The sequence below is a fragment of the Cryptomeria japonica genome, chromosome 7, assembly GCF_030272615.1.
Source record: "Cryptomeria japonica chromosome 7, Sugi_1.0, whole genome shotgun sequence".
NCBI classification, from domain to species: domain Eukaryota; kingdom Viridiplantae; phylum Streptophyta; class Pinopsida; order Cupressales; family Cupressaceae; genus Cryptomeria; species Cryptomeria japonica.
Window position 1 is genome coordinate 25,028,354 of NC_081411.1, and position 20,096 is coordinate 25,048,449.

At 35.9% G+C, this 20,096-nt stretch overlaps 1 protein-coding gene across 1 annotated transcript; it reads left to right on the forward strand.

Moving 5' to 3' along the window:
• The first annotated feature begins 4,177 nt into the window (after window positions 1-4,177).
• On the forward strand, window positions 4,178-6,395 carry LOC131035327 (3-ketoacyl-CoA synthase 10). Its single transcript, XM_057967005.2, has one exon. It carries the CDS (start codon window positions 4,490-4,492, stop codon window positions 6,077-6,079), a length of 1,590 nt encoding a protein of 529 aa, XP_057822988.1. The 5' UTR covers window positions 4,178-4,489; the 3' UTR covers window positions 6,080-6,395.
• Window positions 6,396-20,096: the final 13,701 nt, after the last annotated feature.

The following is a 20,096-nucleotide window of genomic DNA, read 5'->3' on the forward strand; positions in this document are numbered from 1 at the left end:
ACTTAAAAGAACCAACTTTAATGAATGTTACAAGAACAAGTTACAACTGATTTCAGATAATCCGATTTGCATCACTGCAAGAATCATTATTTGTTGTATATACTCAATCACAATAGTCACATTACCAGTAGAACTTCCTCTTATGACAACAACACACAATCATATATTCGTTATCCAACCTCTGATCTTCTTATAAAAGAAGCATACTCCTTTCTCAACTTGAATTAAAACATGCTAAACAAGTTATTCTTTCTATCAATAATATAAGATCTTTGCATTCCTTATCAAAACACACTCACACCCAAATATTTTTCACCAATTCCTCCATCTCTATTTCAGACACAAACACCCCACATATATATACAATTCCTTTTCCTCCATCAATGAGAAACTAACTTCCATTTCAATTAAGAAATTCTAACTGTCTTAAACCTATTACAACTATCAATTGTCACCAAACTGTTGTCTTATTGTGAATATATGAATGTTCTTTTTAATTACTTTGTAACATATCTCCAAAATCTCCTCATGGTAGTCGAAGATAGTTACACAATGTAGTTGTAAATTGAAAGTTAATGCTATTAGATCTCCACATCCATGTGATTGATATGAGCTGCTTCTGGAATCTATTGTGCGAGTGTTTTTACATTAACGTTTCGGATCACACTTCGCGATCCATCAGGATGAGAAAGACTCTCTTTCTCATCCTGATGATGGATCACGAAGTGTGATCCAAAGTCTTTCTCATCCTGATGATGGATCACGAAGTGTGATCCGAAACGTTGATGTAAAAACACTCACACAATCGATTCTAGAAGCAACTCATATTCTCATCCTGATGATGGATCGTAGAGTGTGATCCGAAACGTTGATTAAAAAACACTCACACAATTTATTCCAAAAGCAGCTCATATCAAATTGAAAGTTGTCAAATAAATTCAAATTGACTTAACCAACAACAACATTATATCATAACTTATGTTTGTTCATTTGTAAAGATAATGTATTTGATGAAGGTTCACAATGCATCATTTGTAAAGATAATAATTGATTTAGGGTTCACAATGCCCTGTCTTCTGAAACACGATGATTCTCAAACTTTGTCCATCAATGAACAAAGTATTGTGGCAAATTCATGGTAATAACTGAACATTACTTTTATGTGCATTCAAATGTAAATGGTATTAATCTAATAACTACATTGTATAGTTATTCTTTGTTCATAATATTGTTCCTTTATAGCACAAACTTGTTTACAAAACATTCAAATGATCATGAAGTTACAACTATGAAGTTATAACCTTGTTGTCTGGATATTACTATGTCATTTGCCAAGATTTTGGAACTTGACATCAATAACAAAAACAACCTTCTAATAATATATATTCCTTATTGTAAATCCAAATCTAATGTAAACATTTTTTTTTAAATATTCTAAATAACTTTCATATAAATAAAAACAAATTCATATACTATTTCTATTTATTATTATTATTATTATTTTTAAACACAGGGTATCCCCGTCCCTGAACTTAGCTTGTCAAGTTGGGGTCACACAGGGACGAGTTGAGGCAAGACTAGTCCTCTACAAATGACTGAACATGCTCGAACCTCCCAACTACTACTTAAATCCAGCCAACAAGAATTGAACCTTGAACCTAAATGAGAGAGACAACCCTAAAACCTTAACACAACCTTACCAAACACATCATAATCATCAAATACATTAAAAATTATCTTATAAATATCATTTTTCTAGAAATTTATATTAAATGCTACGGACCCCATGTACTATGTACATTTGTACACCACCCTAAACATAACATCTAGATGAGGCATGTAAATATGCTACGAAAAGCATTGCCAATTTATTTCTACGCGTAAGACAACGTGGTCTGAGGACATTACGAAGCCGCGTCAACTGCACTCTTTAAATGCTTCATTATTTCAAGGATGTCAAGCCAACCTACATTATATTTGCTGGCATTTAAATATATCCGAGTTCTATAAGTGTATTGAGCATGATGTCAACCGTTAAACAGCCCAGAGGCCTGAACATTTAATGCAATTGTTAAATATGAAATATTGGTACAAAAGTTGGGTTCAGTATGATGTATTTAGTTGTTCGGTATAAATTTTGGATTATCAATTAAATTTTGAATAGAAATAGTCATTTTATAATTTTACGAATCAAATTATCAGTAGCAGTGGTCTTTGATGCGACTTGTTAAATTTTAAAATAGTATAATTTTGACTTAATAGTGTTTGATCATCTATTTTAGAAATTGTTGGTTTTGAATTATTTTATGTTAAATTATTTTAATCAATAGTTGGTATTAGTTTTCCACAATTCATGAAGTAGTTATGGTTGTTTTTGGTTTGGGTCAAAATATTTCAGATCAAATTTATTATCAACATTCCAAACAAGCTATTTCACCTATCTTGCTCTCTTCTGTCTATGCTTAGACATTTCGGATTATTAAAAATAAATTTATTTTAATCTATTGTTCTTGACATTTTGATTTTGTATATTTATTGGAAATATACAGAATTAAAATAAAAGAACAATCGAACACACTATTTCTCTTGTCTTGTTCTCTTCTTCCTAATTATGAATCATGACTTAATAGTGTTTGATCATCTATTTTAGAAATTGTTGGTTTTGAATTATTTTATGTTAAATTATTTTAATCAATAGTTGGTATTAGTTTTCCACAATTCATGAAGTAGTTATGGTTGTTTTTGGTTTGGGTCAAAATATTTCAGATCAAATTTATTATCAACATTCCAAACAAGCTATTTCACCTATCTTGCTCTCTTCTGTCTATGCTTAGACATTTCGGATTATTAAAAATAAATTTATTTTAATCTATTGTTCTTGACATTTTGATTTTGTATATTTATTGGAAATATACAGAATTAAAATAAAAGAACAATCGAACACACTATTTCTCTTGTCTTGTTCTCTTCTTCCTAATTATGAATCATGAAGTTTGATCTGAATTGTGAAGAAAAAAAAATTCACACAATTAATTAAAGAAACTATATATATATTAACCACACTATTTGTACCAAAATAAAATGAATGATATTAGGGGAAAAGCACTAGTAGTTGAGCACCCTAACTTCGCGCTTCTCAAAATCCCACGTGGAAATTTCAAATCACTCCCAATTTTTTACAGTAGCTTACTTGGCAAGTCCCCTGCTTATAACCAAGCTTTCAGCACCACATCATCAAGTATGGTGCCACATCAGCATGCTTTTTGCCAAGTTGTCCAAAACAGCCCAAAAAAAAAGTGAGACGAATAGGCGTGCAAAAGAGACCCCAATAGTTGTGCAGCTGATGTGGCATCACCTGATTGGTTACTTTTTACAATATTAGTACATTTCCTAACAACTATTGGTACATTTACTAACAAAAATTGATATTTTATGTTTCAAAGAATAGGTTTTATTTGTTCAATTTTTAGAACAAAAAGTATCAACAACCCTCACAACAATTAATACATGCTCAACTATTGGTGCTTTTCCCCTAAATATTCTGAATAATAACAACAGTTGAAAAAGGAAACAACCAGCAGCCCATTTTGAGAAAAAGGGAAAGAACCACCAGCCCATTTTGACCATCTCTTTTTAGTACCCAAGTACCCTGACTCATTTAATCTGAGGTGGATTTGGGCTTCTAAAAATTATATGTACTAGTTGGGTAGCCTGTATTTTGCTATAGATTTTCTCTGATATGGCTTAGTTAAGTGGATTTTAGGTGCGTTTGTATTTAGAAATTAAACATGCCCCACACTACAAGACCAGGTTGCCATTAATGGTGTTTCACATTCTTTTACACTGGTGAATTTAGAGAACTTATGTCCAAAAACTAATTCTCGCGTATTTATTAGTTATCTTTAGGTCAACGGATTGCTTTAAAAGAATGGCTGTATCTTATTCAAAGTAGATTGCTATTTTGGAACTAGGGAGGTTGGAGTAATTAGATCAACGACCTCTGGAATCAATTTAATACATGGTGCCTTTTGTATAGCTCGTCTTTCTCAGTGTTCCCATCACTTATTAATAAGGTTGTTCAGCTGAATCATATAAGTCGTTTTCTCTTGGTAGAATTATTAATTGGGGTTCCATTGGAGGACAAATGATATTATATATATAGAGCTTGTTAGTAGATGCTTGAACAGATAGGAATGAGTGTTCGTTTTCATTTCCTTGCTGGTCTTTGTTTTCTTCGGAATCCTACGTAGCAGTCCTGTATAGTTCGAGTTTAGATAGAGGTTGTAGGTAAAGGTGTTCTGTAGGGAATAAAATATCAGGGTTTGGTCATCTTTTCAAGCACATTGAATAGTTCTGAATGCTATCTTTGCTTGGGGGATAAGTTTCTTATGTAAGAATACAATCTGTAGAAGAAATTGTTTAATATATATAGATTTCTAAGGTATAATTTGATAAGCTAGGTTACCTGGTGTTATAGGATAAGGCCAATATGGAGAAGGAGCAGGCACGTCTGTCAACAGAGATTGTAGCCAGAGGGGTTGAAAGCTCTGGTCCCAATGCGGGATTTCAGACATTTTCAGTCAGAGTTCGTAGGAAACTGCCTGATTTCTTGCTCTCTGTCAATCTCAGGCATGTCAAGTTGGGCTATCATTACGTGATCAGCAATGCTCTGTATTTCTTAGTAGTTGTTCCCCTGCTGGTGATATTCAGTGCAGAAGTGGGGACCCTGAGAAGGGATGATTTATGGAGGTTCTGGGATAAGCCTAGCTTTGATTTGGTAAGCCTCCTTTATGTCTCTGGGCTGCTTGGATTTATTGCTAGTGTGTACTATATGTGTAGTTCAAGACCCATATATTTGGTGGACTTTGCATGCTATAAGCCATCTGATGAGTTCAAAGTAACCAGGGACTATTTCATGTCCCATTCTAGGAATTCAGGCCTTTTTGATGAGAAAAGCCTGGAGTTTCAGCAGAAGATTTTAGAGAGGTCTGGCCTAGGAGAGGACACATACTTTCCAGAAGCCATTTTGGCTTCCCCACCTAGGCTGACTTTGAAAGAAGCTCGTGCAGAAGCAGAGATGGTGATGTTTGGTGCCTTGGATGAATTATTTGAGAAATGTAAAGTGAGGCCCAAGGACATTGGGATTCTTGTGGTGAATTGTAGCTTGTTCAATCCAACTCCATCTCTGTCTGCCGTGATTATCAACCATTACAAGATGAGAGGAAACATCCTAAGCTTTAACTTGGGAGGAATGGGGTGTAGTGCAGGGGTCATAGCTCTGGATCTTGCACAAGACATGCTGCAGATTCATGGGGATTCATATGCAGTAGTTGTGAGCACTGAGAACATTACTTTGAACTGGTACCATGGTACAAACAGATCAATGCTTTTACCCAATTGCTTGTTTCGCATGGGAGGTGCAGCTATTCTCTTATCCAACAAGAGAAAAGACAGGAGGAGATCAAAATACCAGCTTTCACACATTGTGAGGACTCATAATGGACAAGATGATAGGAGCTACCAGTGTGTTTTTCAAGAAGAGGACTCCAATAAAATCAAGGGCTTGACAATATCCAAGGAACTCATGGCAGTTGCAGGCCATGCACTCAAGGCCAATATAACAACTCTGGGTCCATTAGTACTTCCTCTGTCAGAACAAATCCTCTTCTTTCTAGCACTCTTCTCAAAAAAAGTACTGAAGATGGATGTCAAGCCCTATATCCCAGACTTCAGTTTAGCTTTTGAACACTTTTGCATCCATGCAGGAGGCAGAGCAGTACTTGATGAACTGCAGAAGAATTTATCATTGTCAGACCACCACATGGAGCCATCAAGGATGACTCTTCACAGGTTTGGCAATACATCTAGCAGTACACTCTGGTACGAGCTTGCATACATGGAAGCCAAGAAAAGTGTGAAGAGAGGTGACAGGCTATGGCAAATAGCTTTTGGATCTGGATTCAAGTGCAACAGTGCAGTTTGGAAGGCCCTCAGGACCATCAAAATTCCCACAAGAAACCCTTGGCTGGATTGCATTGACAACTATCCAGTTGAAATTCCAGAGTTCCAAAAGATCTGATACATGTATATAGGTTTGTTCTTATCCAATCTCTTGTATCTCCAATTCTAGACACTGCATATTTAGTCATAACTGTGGTGACTCCATGAATTGATTCATGGTTGCTCAATAAGATTCATTACATTTATGCATGTAATACAGATGATCTCTCTAAGTCTAGGCTAAGAAATTTCTCTTGTAGTAGAAATATCTCATGTAGTACTGTCTTAGGCTGGATGGCATATTATTTGAGAATTGTAATGGGTGGGTTGTTTTGGATTTGGCAGTCTTGGATCAATTTCTGAATCAAATTGTATGTATTTATTCTCCTTTCCAACATTGGCTCATCATCAATGAAGAGGCTAATTTTCACTAAGAGAAAGCAGGTGCCATCCTAAATTTTGAAAATAAAAGATGATAGAACAAAACAAACTAAAATCATGAATGAAATTAAAAAATTAAAAATATATCCCTTTTAAAATCCTTATTGCATGAAAGCATTTTAATTCAGAGTGAATCTAAAACATCAAGTTAAAAATAATACATGAAGATGTCATTTTCATCATTATAATATATTAGAAACTTCAAAAAGAAAAGGGCATATCTCATTAAAATCGATAGTTTGGATCACATCTGTTAATTAATGTCAAGATATATCTAGTTGGATCACATGGACATCTGTTTTTTAATGTCAAGATATATCTAGATATAACGTCAAGTCAAATATTTTTAGGAAATGCTTACGTTGTTAGTTGATCAGTAAGGATAATTTCCAGATCGGATACTTTGAATACATTTATTACGAAAAATAATAGTTTTGAATTTGATTTTCTTCCATTGAAATTGAAAGGATCATTTTAGTGGATTATATATCTTAGAATGTTTGTTTGGCATGTTTTGTTAGGTTTATGCGAGCTGAAACATATGCTAGATGGTTAGGTTTATGCGAGCTGAAACATATGCTAGATGGTTAGGTTTATTTTGTTTTGTTAGTAGTAGAGTTGGTGATCTTGGAACCTTTTTTAATTTGGTATTAAATGATTTCCTCTGCCCCACATAAGCTTCATCAATAAGAGATCGTACTTTGAACGTAGGCTCTTGATTCCAATTGAAGGTGATTTTCCTTGTTTTTTTCTTCCAGGCTTTCCTACCTGAAGTTAGATCAACAGACTCCTCTAATCGAATCAATGAATATTTCAATTCGCTCAGTATGGACATACTGTCATAAAGATATTGGAATTAGTGCATCTTATGAAAGACTTTCGAGTCTCATTGTCTGCCCTCTTTCCCCCTCTCCTATCTCATTGTCTGCTCTCTTTCCCCCCTCTCCTATCAGTGACTCTAGCCTTTGTGCTTTCTCACCCATCTCTTATTTACGTTTTTATCAGACTTTAGTCTTGTGTGCTTTCTCCCCCATCTCTTACTAGTGCATGTTTGTATCAAACTCTGGACTTGGTGTGTGCTCTCTCCCTCCCCTTTTTTAGTATCTTTGTATCAAAGACTTTGGTCTTGTTGTGTGCTATCTCCCGTCTTATTAGTATATCTTTGTATCAAAGATTTCGGTCTGCTCTTTCTTCCTTTTTTATTAGTGTATATTTCTATCAGACTCTGGTCTTGGTGTGTGCCCTCTTTCTTGTTAGTATATCTTTGTATCAAAGTTTTTTGTCTTGTTGTGTGCTCTCCCCCTCTCTTATTAGTGTGTCTTTGTATCAAAGACTTTGATTCTGTTGTGTGCTCTCTGCCCTCTCTTATTAGTGTATATTTGTATCAAAGACTTTAGCCTTGCATGTGTTCTCTCCCTCTCTTATTAGTGTGTCTCTGTATCAACAACTTAAAATGTTTCAATCCTGTTGTGTGCTCTTCACCATCACTTATTAGTGTATCTTTGTATCAAAAAACTTCAATCTTGTTGTGTGCTCTTTCTCCCTTTCTAATTAGTGTATGTTTCAAAGACTAGTCTTACTGTGTGCTCTCTCCCTTTTTCTTATTAATGTATATTTGTATAAAAGACTCTTATTATTAGTGAATATTAGTATCAAAGACTCTTTGGTCTCGTTGTGTGTGCTCTACCTCTCCCCCTCTTTCATTAGTGCATGTTACTTAAAACTTGCATTCTTATAAGGCATTGAGTTGATAGAGCTCACATGCTCAGGCATATGATATGCTAGGGATATGAAACTAGATATGTTATCAAAATGACAAGATTAGTGTGAGATTAAGCTAGAATGCGAATGATATGAAGATGATATTCAATTAATATGAAAATGAACTAACAAGATAAGCTAAACATGATAAAACTTATGCTATAATGCAACTAAAGTGATCTAAAATGCATTTTTATTGTTTGTCCTTGAACTCTTTGGTAACTTGCACAAGACAATTTAGCTATAGCTTGTATGCAAATAACTAAGATGGGATCCTTGATACGAAGAAATGAGCTCTGAAGAATTGAAGAATTGGATGGCCAAGATTGAAATGGCTTAAGAAGGCATGGAGGGGAAAAAGCGAGACCAAATGACTAGGACCTAATCCCACTTTAGCTAGCACATTGGGAATACGAAAGAGCCTAGGGAGATAGCTCACTTTGGCTACTTCTTGTGAGAAAGAGAGAGCCAAGGGTTATCTCTTAGGGTTTCTATTCCTCTTGTTGCATATGAAGGGAAGATGTGCAAAATAGGATGTGATTGATCAACTAGACTAGGAGATGAACAATGTAGCATATATGAACTAAAATTGCAGAAACTTACAGATCTGAAATTGAGATACTGAAAGAAGAGAAGGGGAAGGAATTTGGATGTGTACTTGGTGTTGAAAAATGAGCCAAACTGACTAGGACATAAGTGCCATGCTCTTGTCCCTGATGATTTGACAAAGAGCTGCAACTGAAGGATTGCAATCCTGAAATCCTAAGATTTTACCCTGACAAAAATCACTGAAATTGAGGGGGACTAGGGTGCCACGCCCCTGTCCCGTTCAGGACCAGGGCGCCATGCCCCTGTCCTTGATAGATTTGGGGGAATTTGAGGCTTTGGGACTGTCCTTGTGTCTTTTGTTGATCCGGGAAGCCTTCCAGGTACCTGTTTCTACACCTGCAACTGAAAAGAGAGGGTTTGGGTGGCTATGTAGGATTTTGCCTCTGTCAAACCCCTATTTCGGTGATTTCCACCTCAACAAATAGCTGATAATTTATTAAAAATGTGTGTTCAGGAATCTTGTGTGTGTGCAAGACCCTAGGATGAATGCAAACAATCTAGAGCAACCCTAAAGAGTAAACCCTAAATGCTTGTAATTGGCAAAGTAAATTCTCTAAATCAAGGATTCAAGGTGATCTAAAGCATGAATGTAAATATGCAAATTGATGTAATGAAGCTCATGCAAAGACATGAAATCATACCCAACCCTTAAGGGAGGGGTACAAACCAATCGTTAATCGGTGATCTCCTATTGCTTTCCAATGTCTTCAAGGCTCCTAATTTATGATGAATGCTTGACAAATGCTTGATAAATGTTGTTGAAGGTTGTTGAAGACTCCACATAAGCTTCTCTTTCACTACATAGAAAGCTCCTTGTGCTCACTCCAAAATCCTTTTTCCTAGATCTTAGTTGCCTTCAAATGAAGAAAGAGAGCTCTTATGTATGAAACCCTAGATCTTAATTTCGTCTTTAGGCCAACCTAGGATTTGAATTTCCCATCAATTTCTTGGGGTTAAATATTATAATATCATAGAATTATGCTTCCAAAATTTGGAGAAAATGTCAGGGACCATATGCAACTTGCACATGGTTTGGCCAACTTTTCACCAAAATTTTAGGGTCGTTAGATATGATGATATTAGAGCAAATCCCAAAGTTATATATGATTTCGAGATGTTTTGATATGCAAAATAGGGCCTTAAAGGTTGAAATAAGACATAATTAGGGTTTATGATTTAATGATTTATTAGAGGAATAAAATAAAAAGGGGCACACTTAGGGTAAAGGGCCCAATTTTATGATGTATGAAGTAATGAAATATGACTTTAGATTTAATTAAATTAATTAATTAAATTCTTAAAGGGAAATTACAATGAAAAATGCAAACACACTAAGGTGGGTGCTAAACTAATCATAGAATTGTACCACCCTAACAAGGGTGTACAATTTATGATGCTACGAAAGGGTCAAGATTGAAAGCTATCAATCCATGTGAGGTTTTCAACCCAATCGCATGTTGACAAGTGTCACCATGAGGAGGCTTGAGAGGATGTTAAGTAAGCATTAGATTCTTATTAAGCTTTGAGGGATAACCTCAAGAGGATGAGCCATTGGATAAAGCTATTATCCAAGGATGACGGCTATTGTCCAAGAGTTAAACCCTTGTGCGAAGATCAAAGATGATCAAAGAGACAAGCCATCATGGGCTAAGGTATTGAAGAGATGATGTCTTGTAAGAGCATTAAATTCTCTTTGTAGACTTTGGAATTTAACATTTTGGAAGGTAGATAACCTTCAAGGCATTTGTAAGAGCCTCACAAGTTCGGAAGACTCAACAAGTTAACCTGTTAAAAAAGGTAAAGTCTTCAACACATTTTGAAGACTTTCTCCAAATTTGGAGAAGTGACTCCCCCAAATTTAGGGATGTGACATGACTAGAGGAAATTAGGCTAGTTAAGGGAGATTTGAGGTTGTAGAAGAATGATTAAGAGGTTAATGAAAAATGTAGGAGAATGCAAGTGGGAGAAAAGGGGAATTTTAATTAAAATAAAAAGATTAATTTCAACCAAAATGAATGCAACTTGCATTTGTAGGAAAATGCAAGTGTGGGTGATTTTATAAGTAAATATTGATTTATTTATTTGCAGAAGGGATTTTAATTAAATGTAAATTGAATTAAAATGGTGGAAAGGGGATTTAATCAAATAAATAGAATTTATTTAGTTAATAGAAGAAAGGGAATATTAATTAAATGTTGAATTTAATTAATGGTTGAAATAGAAGAAAAGGGTACATTAATTAAGCCTTAGTTTAATTAATAGGTGGATAAATGATAATTAAACAAATAAAATTAATTAATTAGGTGTGCAAGTTTTAGGTGTCTACATTTTGCCCCCTTTAAAGTAATGTGTGACCACATGTTGATTCAAAGAAAAATCACTCGATATGTCGCCAACATTTTTGATTTTGTTGTCATTGCCAAAATTTTCGATATGATGCCCCCTCAGGAGATTGTTGATTTTGATTGTTTTTGAATTTTTGGGGATTTAAAAAAAAAATTAATTTTTTTTAATTTTTTAAATTTTTTTTAATTTTTTAAATTTTTTTTGAAATTGATCTGTCGATAAAAGTTATTTAAAATGGTAAAAATACAGTGCGAGTATATCACATACATGCCCCACACGTCCATCTAGGCAACACACCTTTCCTACATCACCACATGCTATATAAGCCTTCAAGGGTCCATTTTTAGCTCATTTGTGCACTTGACATTTGAAGATTGGAGCTTGAAGAGGAGAAGAAGAGAGAGAGAAAGATGGTACCCCCCTATCACCTTCACACACTCGAGCGAGTTCGGTGATTCGACAAGGTAGTGGAGTACGACCTACTGGTAAGTGGATTTTTGACACTCCTTGTGTGATTTTTACATATTTTTAGTTAGATTTTTCAAGTTTTTGAGCCGTTTTTAGCGCGAATTTTGCATTCCTTAGTTTTTATTTCTTTTAGCGCATTTGTCCAATCTCGAAGCACATATGAGTGTTATCATGGCACATATGAGGTTTCATTTAGCGTATTTGGTCTTTAAATTAGCGCATATGTCCTATCAATTGGCACATTTAATCACTGTATTAGCACATGTGTTCATTGTTTTGGTGCATATGATCAATGTAGAAGCACATTTGATAGCCGAAGTTGCACATAAGATTTAGCACACATAACCTTTGTTGTAGTGCATATGAGATAGTTTGTGTTTTTCGATATTTTTTGAGATTTTTAAAATGTGCAAAATTGATAAAATGATTGCGATGATGTCCGATATTAGGTCCAATGATTGATAGGTCTTGATTTCATCCAATTTGTTGAGAATGCTGAATTTTGATAGTGATAGGACTTGTTTTAAGTGTCTGATTGATGTTTGGATTGATAGAGTGTATGATCAAAACTTTAGAATGATAGTGTGACTTGCGTAACTAATAGGATAACTGAGTTAGTATGGACTAAATTGATTTCAATATGGATCATTGATGTTGATATGAGTCATTGATGTCGATATGGGTCACTGATGTCGATATGGGTCATTTGATTCGATATGGGTCACTGATGCCAATACGGGTCATTTGATTCAATATGGGTCACTGATGTCGATATGGGTCATTGATGTGATATGGGTCACTGATTCAATATGGATCACTTAATTTTGATATGGAACAACTTAATTTTGATATGGAATAATTGTTTTCGATATGAGACAACTTGATTTTGATATGGAACAACTTGGTTCGATATGAGACAACTTGATTTCAATATGAGACAACTTTATTTTAATATGAGACACTGTGGTTCGATATGATACATGATTGTCGATAGGATGACTTTCGTCATTGATATGAGACAATTGATTCGATAGGGTAACTTTCATCAAGTTGATAGGTGCTCCCATGTTTGAGCAAATAGAACATTGTTTGATTGAGTCAGGATGATTTATCTATTGAATAGATAGGAATGGTGTGGTGTTTGTTAGGTCCTGGAGGCAACTGAGAGGGGGGGGGGAGGTGAATCAGTTGTCCAATAAATACAAACAAAATTAACGTAACCAAACTTAATGCTTAATGCCAGTAAACCAAACTTTAATGCCGATAGACAGTTTTAATAGTTCGTTGCAGTACCGGTAAAGTTTAATGCATGAAACAAAAAGACAAATAACATACACAACACATAACACAATTATTTGTACATGGAAACCCTGTAAGGGGAAAAACCATGGTGGGAAGCCTTACCCACAATCAGATGATACTACTGCAGATAATATGTGTGTACAATATGGAGTCTACACATGCAGAAAGGCCAACTACTTAGAGCTCACTGCTCAATCACAAAATGGGAGTCACACTGACTACAATTGGATGGTTAAATCCAATGATAATGTACTTCTTAGAATAACATCTTCATATGCTGGATTCAGTACCAGTTAAGCTCTGATATGCCTTCTTCAAACCTTCCTTCAATCTTGAATGATGTCTGCGTGTATAGCTCTACTTATATTCACATATACCTTGTTACAATCCTTTTCTACACTCCTATATCCACAATCTCATAAATGAGATCTTACATATATACCAAAACTTAAGACCAAATGAGTAGGTCGGCTCACTAAGATATTACAATAAAATAAATTACAAATGAATCAATATCTGATGCATCATGTCGGCTTAATGCATTTACAATAATATCAAATCATCTTCATGACGTGTCATGTTGATTTGGAATAGATATGCTTGCTGGTCCATAACCTATACCTATTTGCCGGTAACAATAAATATGCAAACTCGATTAGACCAATGAACAAATCACTACAACCAAGTGTCCAAACAATGTCTTCGACATAACCAAGTAATCTCCAAGTCATTCCAAGTGGTGGTGAACAATATAACCTGCCGGTGAACCAGATACCGGTGAACATAAACAAGAATCTCCAAGTGCTGATAAGTGTTGACATCAATGACAAAATGATATCATATCCAAAATACCAACAGTGTTGATGTGTTGATGTAGGCTTCATTTGGTGTGCTGATGCTTCAGGAGTGATATCTGAAGACTCTTACTATGCAGGAAGCTCTTACTGATGGTGATAGGGATGTTATTACTACATGTGGTTTGTTGCACATCCTATTCATGCCTTCCTATCAGAAGAACAAGGCTCAATAGACAGCTTTACCTGAGAGGTGGTATAGTGAGCATAACACCTTCCATCTACTGATCACCAGAGAGTTGGTATAGTATGATGTGGAGGATCAGGGTGGGAATGATGCATTGTGAGAGGTGTTTGTTGATCTGCACCTTAGTGGTTATTTAGTATGTGGCAGGACATGGTGGATCAATATGCCCCACTTCCGTCTATATTAACAGGTTTGATTGGTGGCTTCCTCTTACCAAATAGGAGATCGCATGGGTTCTCAATTGGATGGGGGAGGATTATCCAACAGATGGTGAGACAACATACACGATATGCATGGGGGATCTGTGTGTTGGCCCACTTGTACCATGAGCTACACTAGGTTGTATATGATGAGGGTGCCAAATTAGCAATGGGGTCACACTGTTGTAGCTAGATTTGGGATTGGGAGCATATAGCAGTGTCTTGCCTAGTAGTAGAGAGATCACGACCAACCGAGCTACCCTATTTATTTATGTACTGATAGGAAGATTCCAAGCCTATGCTTGGGAAGTTGGATTGCTAGAGACAAATCATAGATAACATGGACTCAGTGGTCTGGCGGCCTTACACAAATTGTGAGGCCTAGGTAGAGGATGTGACAAAGATCCTTGTCCTATTTCAAAGATGATATTTGATAGGGAGGACCCCCTATATTGTCGAGAGATTCATATTGACTCATGTGTACCGATAGTTTGGTTGTACCCAGTGGATGCCTTAGGGTTTGGCCATATATGCTTGAGTACACAGGGAGAGAGCAGATTGGGCTCCCCCTTTGGACTTTGATACAACATGGGATAAGTTTTATGCTCTTCCTTATGTATGGTGGGATATGCAACCAGGGGTGACAGATCTAGGTATGACATCTCAGTATAGCTAGTATTTTGCGGAGCATCCTTTTCCATGATTGATAGCACCAAGGGAGTCAATGCCTTCTCTTGAGGAGATAGATGATGATAATGATTAGGTAGGACCTGGAGGACGAAGGGGTAGAAGGCGAGGCCAAGGTAGAGGTCAAGGTAGGAGAGGTGGAGGGGTGGGTCAAGCCAGAGGTCAAATTGGTCAAAGAGGAGATGTCGGCAATGGGGATGCGGAGATGGAGGAGGGGATGTAGGACAAGGAGTGTGAGGGAGAGGTGGAGGATGGAGGTAGGATTTGGGCTGAGGAGGGCCATTGCAGCTAGGGGTAGAAACTAGAGGATTATGAGGTGGGGGTGATGAGGATTCAGATTTGGAGGGGACTGAGGAGGAGGAAGGATCTTCAGAAGAGACCGAGTCAAAGGAGTCAGGAGATGAGGCTATGGGTGGGATTGAAGGGATTGGGTATGATGAGGAAGATAAGGAGGATGATCCACAACCATTGGTGAGGCAGAGGAGGAGAAAGATTCTACCCCCAGCTACTCCCATATAGGTTAGTGCAACACAGGTTCCACTAGTGCAGGATCCTTAGCCATCTTGGCCACTAGTGGTACAGATTGTAGTGCCTCCTCACCAGCAACAAACACAACTAGGTTATGGACTGGTTTATGTAACGTGTTGGTTGATGCTCCAGATGCATCACTAATTGGATTTATTGTTTGGTTTATGGTGTTTTGGTCTTAGGCCGACTTGTTTTATCATTGGTTTGGGGGATTATGTAACAGATTTATTGTATTATATTTTAGGTGGTTGACCTAATTGTTTAGGTCCCGGGTTTGTATAAATATGATGTAAGATCTCTTTGTAGATCATGTTATGGGATTAAGGTTACCAGAACTATACTCAGACATAGGAGATGCTATTCTTGCAATCCACTCATCTTTCTAGATTGTAGTCTGGATTTCTTTGTAGTCAGTGAGGCTCCTTTTGTGATGATCAGTGTGCTCTAGGCAGTGTGTCTTCCTGCATGTGCATGCCCCTCTTATTGTAGTCACATACTTGCTGCAGAAGTATTATCTAACTTTGGGTAGGCTTCCCACCGTGGTTTTTCTCTTTACCAGGTTTTCCATGTACAAATCTTGGTGTTATGCGTTATGGATGGTTGGTAATTGTTCTCTGATTTATGTTTGTGCTTAATTGTTATATCTGCTATTCTGATATTTGGTTTATGCATTCCGGTAAAAGGTTTTGTGTGCTTAAAGTTTTATAATCTGTTGACAACTGATTCACCCCCCCACCTTAGTTGTCCACCGGTTACCCTAACATTATGATGAGATGATCTATATGTTTTGAAGGTGATATATTCCTATATGATGACTCTTTACTGATACACAAATGTTTATGATATGCAAATGAGTTGATGATATGGATTTTATATGTGATGAATGTATGTTCTATTATGCTCTTGGGATTTAGTGTCTGTGTTTGTGATATGAATGCAATGTACATGTGATGTTGATATGATGCCCCTAACATGCTCCTTAATGTTTTCAATGATGAGATGATAAATGCTTGTGTTAAATGTATTAATGGTAATGCTATGATGTGATCAATGATACTAATGAAATTATTTAAATGATATGCAATTAAATGCTTAATGATAGGAAATGTAATGATATGATACTAAATGATATAAAATGATACTAAAATGATAATATATGATATGAAATCCATTTAAATGTTAATGACACTAAATGAAATAATATGGAAGGACAATTTTTAATGAAATGATATTTAAATGATAAGCAATTATTAATGATACTAAATGAAATGATTAATGGTACTAATGAAATGATACTAAATAAAATGATAATGCCCTTATATGATAACTAAATGTTCTTGTTAATGAAATGATGATGCAACTTAAATGCATTTGTAAATGATATGAAATGATAAGGCAACTAAATGCTCTTTTTAATTGATAATGGTAATGCAACTAAATGTATTGTTTAAATGATATGAAAATGATAGTGCAACTAAATGCACTTTAAGTGATATGATAATGATAAGGCAAGTAAATTCACTTTAAATGATATGAAAATGCAACTAAGTGCACTTTTGATATGAAGTAATAATGCAATTAAATACACCATGGAATGATATGATAATGAGATGTATAGATGTGAAATTGACATGATAATGCTGTTAGGATAACCGGTAAACAACTGAGAGGGGGGAGGTGAATCAGTTGTTAACAAATTATATCGATTAATCCACTTTACAACCTTAAACCAGAGCACATAAACATTAAATATTGGAATAGCAAAAACAAATACCAGTAGAAGGAAATACCGGTAAACAATGCAACTAAACAAAGAAACAGATAATCAACACAATGCAACCATACCACATAGCACCATGAATTTGTATGTGGAAAAACCAGTAAAGGGAAAAACCATAGTGGGAAGCCTACCCACAGTCAGATGATACTTCTGTAGAAAATATGTGATACAATGAGGGGCCTGCCCATGCAGGAAGGCACATTGTCCAGAGTGCACTACTCATTACAAAAGATACACTGACTACAGAGAGGTTAAAACCACCTCAAGATAATTGGACAACAATCTAGTAGAATGAACTGCCAGAGATAGCATCTACCATGCCTGATCACAGCCCCGGTTAAGCTCAATACTGGAGGCCTTTGACCTCTTCCATAAACCCAATTCGATCTTCAATGATCGAACTAATCCTCTGCCTGAATGATATTGCAATATTCACACATTACATTCCTTTTCCATTCCCCTTGATCTACAATGAGATCTTACATCAATTTATACAAACCCTAAGGCCTAAACCAATTAGGTTGGCCACCTAAAATATATTACAATAAGATCATTACATACATCCATATTACAATGATATGCCATGTCGGCTCTAGACCAAAATAATATTAACCAATCCATAAATCATCCCAGTAACGTGTAGAGAACACGTTAACATGATACCGATCCGTAACCTAGATAGGAACTGGACCTATTCAGGGTGCACCATGCCTAAGTGATGTCTTCAACTAGTTGAAGTACGATCAAAGATCATCTTCTGCATCCTAGAAACCATACCAACACCACTTATGCATCATGTCAAAGATTCTCAATAAAAGCTTTGTCGGTAAAACCTTAAACCTATGCCGGTAAGGGTTTACTAGAGTGTATGATAGCATCTGATCACCAAGTCAATACCAACTAACCAAGACATGCTCCAGAATAATGTAACACATAGAACCAAACATATTCCATTGACCCAAACATGCCGGAAGTGTCCAACAGATAGTCTCTTCTGTCGGTAACACTAGATCTTCTGGCACTAACCAAAACCTGTCTATCGGTAACCAACCATAACAGCTAGTGTTGACATCAATGACAAAACATCAATGCAACACATAATCAATCCTTCCATATTGCCAACAAATGCAATGAGATGTATCATGATAATGGGATGTAAAATTAACAAGACAATGCAATAAGATGTATCTTGAAAATGAGATGCAAAATGACACTAATGCAATTTTAAAATGATATTAACCAACCAATGATATGAAACTAAGTGGATATGACTAATTAATGCAACTGAATGTAGGCAAATATGATATGAAATAATCCCTCGTTGCTGATATAGTCATCCTTGCAATCAAATTTTATAGTGCTTCCTTTTTATCATCATTGAGCCTTTGATATGTTGAAAGTTGATACAAGCATCATGGTATATTTGAACCATAATGACCTGAGTATAACTTACATGGTTTTTGATATTGCAAGATGACACAAGTGTCATGGTATAATTGAACCAAGATGACCTGAGTGTTGCTTGCATAAAATAGATAAGAGTTAACCTATGTCCTATGCAAATTTGTAATGTCCTCATTGATATGTTACCAGATCACATCTTGAGACAAACTAGCATAGTAATATGGCTTTACTCACAAACAACAGAAAATGAAAAAAATCACACTCCCTCGTTGCATCTCTAGTTTCAAGACATCCTTGAGTCTCTTAGGAGATATGATATAAAAAATAAAAAACAGCCATAGGTGAACATGGATGCTACCCTATGTATCATGTCAGATAAAACATCTTGCAAGTAGATCTTTGTTTAGTTTGTTCAATTCTTGGTTTTTATGTCTACCATTGATTGATATGATCTTTATTTTCATTCAAGCATCTATGTTTGTGTTTGTTTAAACCCAAAAGGCGAGATGCCCCCAATTAAGATCAAGATTTCATCCCCATCTATGGACACTTCTTTCGATATGGATATAGACATTGATCACCAAGCCATGGTGAGATATGATGTAGATAGCTATTCGAATAACCAAGGATAGTGACTACGCTAAGTGTGTTCAAGATTGTGTTGCATGGAGAGGTTTTGCGATGACCATTGGCTTAGCTCAGAAGGATGCAAAAGATATGATAGATGTACCTATAGATGGAAGAGCCGATCCATCACAAATAGTGCCTGTTGCTAGGTTTTCACTATTTTCTTTTATTGCACTTTTTGATTTTTATAATTTATTTTATTTTATTTATTTATTTATTTTTTCGTGCATTGGATAACTCATGTATATAAATTTTTGAGATGCATATTGTTGATAGGTTCGTCAAACAGGTCCCCTTCTGATGTAGACAACTGATATGCCCTAGATCTATAAGTTGATATGATGACAAAAGGATGTAGCCAATTTTGTTCAAATTTGCCCTTCTTTTCCCAATCTTGTTGATTGCGGGGGTTTTCCTTTAGTACCAAATCACCGATTTGAAATGCTCTTGGCTTTACTTTGTAATTGTAGCTTTGACACATGTGTTGCTGATATGCTTTGAGGTGATCAAAAGAACATTGTCGATGCTCATCTAGGAGCTCTAACTCTTGTAATCTGTTTACCAAATATTCCTCATTTGGAATGATTCCCTTTAGTGATACTCTAAGTGATAGAATCTCAACCTCAATGGGTAAAATAGCCTTTGATTCATACATAAACTTGTGGTCGTGGGTTCGAGCTCCACTGTGGGCACCAGAAATGTATGCTCAGATCTAACCTCACAATAAAGAAATGGATTACAATGATTTAGGGCACCTACCCAAGGAGCACCAACCCCTACTGATTTAGGGCACCAAGCACCAACTCGGTGTAAAAAAATAAATTAATTCAATATAATAGTTATTGCTTTGTTACAAATGGATTTTGTAACTCCCACACAACTTTTGTCTGTCGGTTACTCAC

Coding starts and splice junctions, on each gene's coding strand:
- LOC131035327 (XM_057967005.2), top strand. CDS start 4,490: ATGGAGAAGGAGCAGGCACGTCTGTCAACAGAGATTGTAGCCAGAGGG.